At 37.5% G+C, this 8,614-nt stretch overlaps 1 protein-coding gene across 1 annotated transcript; it reads left to right on the top strand.

The window, feature by feature from the left end:
* Nucleotides 1–1,390: 1,390 nt before the first annotated feature.
* LOC107493544 (uncharacterized) lies at nucleotides 1,391–2,524 on the top strand. The gene is made up of 2 exons (XM_016114632.1): nucleotides 1,391–1,868; nucleotides 2,019–2,524. The coding sequence occupies exons 1-2, from the start codon at nucleotides 1,391–1,393 to the stop codon at nucleotides 2,522–2,524; spliced, it is 984 nt and encodes a 327-aa protein (XP_015970118.1).
* The last annotated feature ends 6,090 nt before the right edge of the window (nucleotides 2,525–8,614 follow it).

Raw genomic sequence — 8,614 nt, 5'->3', positions numbered from 1 at the left:
ATCTGAATCTCTGCTTTCCTACTATCTTCTTCTTCACGCACGCAAGGCTCCTTCCATGGCAAGCTGTGTGTAGGGTGTCACCGTTGTCAATGGCTACTTTCCATCCTCTCAGTAAAAATGGTCTATGTGTGCTGTCACCGCACGGCTAATCATCTGTCGGTTCTCGATCATGTTGGAATAGAATCCAGTGATCTTTTTGCGTCTATCACTATGCCCAACACTCGCGAGTTTGAAGCTCGTCACAGTCATCTCTTCCTAGATCCTACTCGGAATACCACAGACAAGGTTTAGACTTTTCGGATCTCAGGAATGGCCACTAATAATCCTAGCTTATACCACGAAGAGTCTGGATGCACAAATTTGAACACTCTATTGTCAGGAGAGGTACTCAAATCTGTGAACCAGGAACCCAAGAGATACACATTCAATCTAAGATAGAATAGAGGTGGTTGTCAGGCACACGTTCATAAGTTGAGAATGGTTATGAGTGTCACGAATCATCACATTCATCATGTTTAAGTGCGAATGAATATCTTAGAATAGAAACAAGCATGATTGATAGAAAACAGTGGTAATTGCATTAATCCATCGAGACACTGCAGAGCTCCTCACCCCCCAACAATGTAGTTTAGAGACTCATGCTGTAGAGATACAATGTGAAACGTGAAAATGTCATGAGGTACAAAATAAATGTCTAAAAGTGGTTTTAATACTCAACTAGTAACCTAGGTTTACAGAAAATGAGTACACTAAGATAGGTAGTGTAGAAATCCACTTCTGGGCCCACTTGGTGTATGCTTGGGCTGAGAATTGGAGCTTTCACGTGCATAGGCTATTCCTGGAGTTAAACGCCAGCTTTGGTGCCAGTTTGGGCATTTAACTCCAACTTTTATGCCAGTTCTGGCGTTTTGACGACAGAAAATTGCAGAGAGCTGGCGTTTTGACGCAAATTTACGTCATCAAAACTCACTCAAAGTATGAACTATCATATATTGATGGAAAGCCTTGGATGTCTACTTTCCAACGCAATTGGGAGCGTGCCATTTAGAGTTCTGTAGCTGCAGAAAATCCACTTGGAGTGCATGGAGGTCAGAATCCAACAGCATCTGCAGTCCTTTTTCAGCCTCTGTGTTAGATTTTTGCTCAGGTCCCTCAATTTCAGCCAGAAAATACTTGAAATCACAGAAAAACACACAAAATTATAGTAAAGTCCAGAAATGTGAATTTTTCTAAAAAACTAATAAAAATATACTAAAAACTAACTAAATCATACTAAAAACTATATAAAAATAATGCCAAAAAGCGTATAAATTATCCGCTCATCAGTGCCTCAGAGACCTGTGAAAGTTGGAAGTGCATTAAGCATCAAAGGGGCTTGAAGGATAACATCATGACTGTAATGGCTCCTTTGGAGATTCGGATCTTCTCCGATCTTGTGAACAAGGCGAGCGTTATTGAGGAATGTGCAAGGATGGTAGCCTCGTCAAGGGACATTCGTGGAGGAAACATTAATCGGGGACATGGAAAGTACTTTCAGCTTAGGGGTCAGAATTTTAAGAGAGAAGGATATGTGCCTCAAGGTGAAGGAGGCTTCAGAAAGAACACTTATGATCAGTTTCAGTATGCCAAAGGGAGAGGGAATCAGAGTAAGATTTCTCCGGATTTAACTTGTGTTCATTGTGGGCATTTTCATCCGAATGACTCTTGCAAGATTGGTATAGGTGGTTGCTTCAACTGTGGATCACCAGGTTACATTGTGAGAGATTGCACTCGGGGGAAGAAGACTCAGAATACGGGCCAAAACCAACAAGGTTGGGTGTTTACTGTGAACACCAATGATACTGCTAAGGCGGATCTATTAATGAGAGGTATATGCTTAATTGATGTTAAAACCTTATTTGCATTGTATGGTACTAGAGCTTTACATTCGTTTATTGCATTTGACAAAGTGGAAGAACTAGGTTGGAAAGTGTTAAAGTTAGCATTTGAATTGCATGTACATACTCCGCATTAGACAGTTGTGACTAGGTCAGGTTATAGGCAAGTAGGTTTCAAGCTTGAGGGTAGAGACTTTGTGCATGATTTGATTTGCTTACCAATGGTTGGGTTGGAGATGATATTGGGGTTTTATTGGTTGTCAAAGAATCGAGTTTTGTTGGATTGCTTTAAGCAGTCAATTCAGTTTATGCTGGAAGGAGAAAATGGAGCAGTGATAGCTGAGGGTTATTACCTGAACTCTGTAATGGTGCACTGTAGTGGGGAAGACTGTCAGGATTATATACTATTGGCTGCAAATGTGTTAGGTGATAATCAGAAGCTAGATGAAATCTCGATAGTTAGAGACTTTCTGAAGGTGTTCCCAAAAGATATCCCTGAGTTCTCACCTCAAATGGAAATTGAATTTGCGATTGAATTGGTACCAGGAGCCGGACCAGTATCGATTGCACCATATAAAATGGCTCCGTTAGAGCTGGCCGAATTAAAGACTCAGTTTGAAGAGCTTCTGAATATGAGGTTCATTTGACCGAGTGTATCTCCGTGGGGAGTGCTAGTTTTATTGGTAATGAAGAAGGATGGAGGAATGTGACTTCGTGTGGATTACCGACAGCTAAACAAAGTGACTGTGAAGAACAAGTACCTGCTGCCAAGGATAAATGACTTAATGGACCAACTGCAAGGAGCTGGAGTGTTTTCTAAGATTGACTTAAGATCCGGTTCTCATCAGATAAGGGTGAGAGAGGATGACATTCCAAAAACTGTGTTTAGGACACGTGATAAAGGTATTGTTGATCTAGATTTTCACAAAATAGAATCTCTTCATTGCAAGTATAGTCTAAATTAACAATTAACTCCCAATCAAATTTTTAATTTAAAGATGTCACATTTCAAAGCAAATATAAACCGGGAATTTTAAGGTCCTAGGTCGTCTTCCCTAGGAGTTGCAATGAGTGCCCTATTATTGGCTATCGAGGATTGGGGATTTTTTATTATAAGAAGAAAGAAATTAAAATGGCAAGTAATTAAATGGTAAGCAAGTAAAAGTAATGAAAATGGAAATTAAATGGCAAAAAAGGACTCTTGGCAAGAATTGGTGAATTAGGGATTCCTATCCTAGTTATGGATCACAAACACGGTAATTGTAAAAAATTAATCCCAATTAGTCAATCCTAACATGAGGATTAGTCAAAAGGGTATAGTTGATCTCAATCCAAAAGTCCTAGCAAACTGTATCAATGGAAGGCTTAGAGTTAGTGGAGACCAAATCAACTAACAATCCTCACACAATGTAGAATGGACTTCCCTAACTCAAGTCCACCCAATTACTCGAATTCCCAACCAAGCGTGTGAAAAACTAGGCAAAAATCCAACCAAGCATTTTATCAAACACTTGGAAGGCATAAAAAGAGAGCATGGTAAAATGATAAGAAATAATAAATTCTACAACTACCAAGCAAGGAAAGTAAGGATAGCAACTCAATTCAACAATAAAAGAGCATGAAACATAAATTGCATTAAATGGAAATCAAAATAACAAGAGTGTTCATCAAGATACAAAGTAACCAAAATGAGAAATTAACAAGATAAACTAAGGAAATTAAGACAATAGAACAAAGAAAAGTAGAAGAAACTAGATGAAAACAAGAATTAAAAAGAGAAATTACAAAGAAATTAAGCTATAAACCCTAATTTCTAGAGAGAAATGGGAGCTTTTCTGTCTAAAAAATGACCTACATGATGCTAAACTAACCCTAATTGCTCCCCCATTCATTCCTCTTCACTTTGGGTTGAAATAGCTTCAGAAATAAGTTGAACTGGGTTTTGAAGGCCCAAAATTTGCCCCCAGCGATTTCCAATTAATGAGCTCACGTGACAAGGGTCACGCGTACGCGTCACCTGACGAAATTCACTCCCACGAGTATGTGTGGGTCACGCATACGCGTCGCCAAGCTCGCACTTGTGCGTGCGCACGCATCACTGTGCGCACGCACGGATGCATAATCTTCCAAACTCCATTTCCTCATGGTTTTTTCTCTTTTCCATGCTCTTTTTCTCACTTCTTCAACCCATACTTGCCTTGAAAACCTGAAATCACTTAGCAAACTCATCAAGGCATCAAATGGAATTAAAGTGAATAAAATTTAACAATTAAAAATCCTAAAAAGAATGTTTTCACTTTCAAGCACAATTTATGAAGAAATCATGAAACTATGCTATTTCAATGGATAAGTGTATGAAAAGTTGATGAAATCCACCCAAATAGAGCAAATAAATATGATAAAATGTGGATTTATCACATCCCCACACTTAAACAATAGCATGTCCTCATGCTATACCAAAGGAAGATAAGAAGGGGAATTACATTTATTCAAAGCAAGTAAACTACCTATATGCAATCTACCTACATGAATGCAACTAGTTATACAAAATAAATCAATTTCTAAGAATACATATATAAACATAAGGGCTAAAGCAATTCAAATCCACAATTGAATTGAGTTCTAGAAAAGAATTTATAAACTTGCAAGATAAGAATTAAGCATAGGTGAAAACATGTAATTGAGCAATCGAACCCTCACCGGATGTGTATCTGCTCTAGCCACTCAAGTGTTTAGGGGTAATTCACTCAATTATCTTCTAATCATGCTTTCTAAGATTTGTCTTTCATCTAACAATCAACACTTGTTCAATGTATGCATACAAATATCATGAGAGCTTCTCCATAGGTTGTAATGGGGCTAGGGTCAAGGTAAGGTTATATATGGTCAAGTGAGCTTAAAATTTGAATCTTTGACTAACTTAAGCTCTCACCTAAACTACATAACAACCTATACAACTCAAAACAAACCTAACTACCCATTCCTTATTTTTCTTACACACTCACACATTTTTTTTTAATCACAACTCATATGCATTGTCATTGTTACTTTATTTTGGGGCATTTTGTCCCCTTTTTACTACTTTCTTTTCTTTTTTTTTTAAACTAAAATATACACAAAAGTGTCAATGCATATGGTTTAAGCAATTGATGCATGAGTATGTGCCTAATTCCCAAGATTTTAAACAAAAATACAAAAATTCACTTTTATCTCAACCAAAATTCTCAAATTTCCCAACACTTAGATGATACACACTATCACTATCCTAAGCTAATCAAAGATCCAAATGAGGGATATTTATTATTTTCCACTTTAAGGCTAGTAATGTGCTAAAATTAAGAACAAAAAGGGAATTAACATAGCTCAAAGTTAGTTGACAAAGGAAGATAAAAGGGTAGGCTATTTGGGTAAGTGAGCTAATTGGAGTGAAGGCCTCAATCATGTAAATGCATATATACATCAAGCAATGGACATAAAGAATCAAACAAATCAAAGATTGCAATCATAAAAAGAGAATATCACACATAAGAATGAAAATAGTGGTTAAATGATATAACCACACAATTAGGCTCAAAAATCACATGCTTATGTGTTCTTAGCTCAAAAATATATTCCACTATATATAATTCAAGCAAGTTTCAATCAAAAGTTCTAACTCAAATCAATTAGGATATCAATGCCCTATTAAGAATGTTTTTTTCTTGGAAACTTTCATTAAATTAACTAAGCTTATTACATATATACAAAGAAGTGTGATAGACTAAGAAAAATGCAATTGAAGCTCTAAAATATATACAAACTAAGAAAATTAAAATGTGCAAGTGTTTGGGGTTAGAATTTGTCACCTAAGGTTGCCGATTAGTGCCGACCTCCCCACACTTAAGGATTTGCACAGTCCTCCGTGCACTCAAAGGTGAGCAAGGGGGGTATGGCGACTTTGGATTGCCACCTTCAGCTGGTGGATCAATCAGTTGCTGCATGCTCTGTCTCCCGCTTCCTTTGTTACTAATGGTGACTTATCCATGAAAAATAGAAAGAATAGATGAGTGAATTAAAAAACAAGGAAGCATAGATTGTTGGAGTGAGGCAAGAATCACTAAAATGAGTGAGTGAATAAGTTTGTGACATGAAGGAAATAAGTTTGTGTATTCTAAGTTGCGCGGTTTAGAACACCCACACTAGCAAAGAAAGCTATGTCACAATTACACAAAAGAAACATGCACTTCACTCAATATAGTCTGCTTAAAATACTTTTAAAAAAAGAAACTTGTAGGTTAGGATAAACAAACAAGTAATGAAGAAGTACAGGAGCATTCAAGCGAGAATCAAGAAATTGTGAAATGGATAATGAAGCAACACCTAATTGACATGAAGTGGAAAACATGGCAAGCATAGTCCACAAAGCTTAAAAAGCTCAAAAAGTGTCATTAGGTAAGCTTATGATCCAATTTCACAATTCTTAATGTTAATGCATCAAATAGGTGACTTAAATAAAAAATCAATCATAAACAAGCATCACCTAACAAAAAATGCATCAACTATATACAAATTGCCTAATGATAGACAATGAAATCAAATCACATGGTGACCAAAACATGCAATTTTGGAAATCCAAAAAAATTCAGGAAGGCACTGTCGTAAGTACTTGGTATGTGAAAATTAACCATGAAGAACTCAATAAGCAACAATTTATAACATCAATAAAGATATCCAACAATAAATAGCAACAATAATATCAATAATTCAGCAGCAATATCTCAACAGAATCAACCAATCAACTCAATCATCCGATACTTAGCACCAAAATAGAAAATTAAACCAACTAACTAACCAAACACTAACTAACTAACTAACTAAAGAAGCGTATGGTGGATGGTGAATGATAGTGATGGATGATGGTTGGAGGAGGGAAAGAAGGGAGGAGAAGAGAGAAGAAGGAAAATAATAGAGATAAGAGAAAAAAAAGAAATATAGTGGTGAGAAAACAGGGTCGTGCGTACGCACACATGGCCGTGCGTATGCATAGAAGGAAGTCACGCATAGGCGTGGGGGATGGGTGCGCGTGGTGCTTGCAAAAATAGGGCTCGACGCGTCCACGTAAGAGGATGAAAATGGAAGGCGTTGCATACGCGTCATGGGCAAATTGTAGGATTTGTGCATTCACACTATGTGTGCGAACGCCACGGGCAGAGGCCTTGATTTGAAGTGTGCCCACGCACATGCCTGTGCCCACACACAGAAAGGTAAAAATTTTTTTTTTTGAGAAAATTAAATGTCAAAATTGTCAGCTATCTCGACGTATGTTCATACGTATACAGGTCCATGCATACGTACAGAACGCAGAAAAAGGGGGATGCGAATGCACAAGGTGTGCGAGCGCTCCCAGTAGACGGTGTATAAGATGGCGTGCGCACGCGCAGGGGTTTGCGTGTGCACAAAAACGCAAAAATTGGGATTGTGTGCATACACATAAGCTGGTGCGTACGCACAGAGCGCAAAATGCAAAGGGGTGCCCACGCACAAGGCATACGAGCACTCTGAATAGGGGTTGTGTTAACGAGTGTGCGTACGCACAGATTGATACGTATGCACAGAATGCAGATTTGGGGGAGGTCTATGTACGCACAGGTGTGTGCGTACACACATGCTCTGTTTTTTCCAAAAAAGTTTTAGTGCCTTAGGGCACCAAACTTGACAACTAAAATAGCTTTTCAACCCCAAAACATATTATTCCTCAAAAACACATGATCAAAACTAAAATCTAATCAAATTAACCTTGAAATTAAACTAAACATAAGCTATCTACAAGAAATCAAATGCAATAAATTAAACTATATACAAAGAGAGGGTTAGAAGGATGTTACCATGGTGGGGTGTCTCCCACCTAGCACTTTCATTTATTGTCTTTAAGTTAGACAATTGGGAGAGCCCTTGCTATGGTGGCTTGTGCTTGACTTCCCCACAAAAGCTTGAATTTCCAATGACCTCCAGGATCCCAATCCTAACCATTAACAAAAACAACAGACAACCAAAAAGCTAGCTATTTACATATTAACATATTTACAATAGCCAAAAACATAACACCATTGTAACTCCCCAGCAATTGTGCAAAAAATTTGATAAAGGAATTTATTGTCGATCTAGATTTCACGAAATGGAATCTCATCGTTGCAAGTACAATCTAAATCAACAATTAACTCCGAATCAAATTTTTAATTCACAATTCAAAGCAAATATAAACCGGGAATTTTAAGCTCCCGGGTCGTCTTCCCTAGGAGTTGCAAAGAAATGCCTATTATTGGCTATGAAGGATTGGTGGTTTTTTATTATAAGAGGCAAGAAATTGAAAAGGTAAGTAATTAAACGGTAAGCAAGTAAAAGCAATGAAAATGGAAATTAAATGGCAAAAAAGGAATCTTGGCAAGAATTGGGGAATTAGGGATTCCAATCCTAGTTATGGACCACAAACATCATAATTGTGTAAAATTAATCCCAATTAGTCAATCCTAACATCAAGAATTAGTCAAAAGGGCATGGTTGATCTCAATCCACAAGTCCTAGCCAACTCTATCCATGGAAGGCTTAGAGTTAGTGGAGACCAATTCAACTAACAATCTTTACACAATGTAAAATGGACATCCCCAACTCAAGTCCATCCAACTACCCAAATTCCCATCCAAGAGTGTGAAAAACTAGGCAAAAATCCAACCAAGCATTTATTAAAACACTTGGAAGGC

The sequence above is a fragment of the Arachis duranensis genome, chromosome 6, assembly GCF_000817695.3.
Source record: "Arachis duranensis cultivar V14167 chromosome 6, aradu.V14167.gnm2.J7QH, whole genome shotgun sequence".
NCBI classification, from domain to species: domain Eukaryota; kingdom Viridiplantae; phylum Streptophyta; class Magnoliopsida; order Fabales; family Fabaceae; genus Arachis; species Arachis duranensis.
Note: the sequence above shows the minus strand (reverse complement) of the source record. Positions and strands in the feature narration are given on the sequence as shown.

What these genes read in the sequence shown, in the direction of transcription:
- LOC107493544 (XM_016114632.1), top strand. Translation starts at nt 1,391, where the DNA reads ATGACTGTAATGGCTCCTTTGGAGATTCGGATCTTCTCCGATCTTGTG. An exon ending in GGCGGATCTATTAATGAGAG is followed by an intron (nt 1,869 to 2,018) that starts GTATATGCTTAA and finishes CGCATTAGACAG; the next exon opens with TTGTGACTAGGTCAGGTTAT.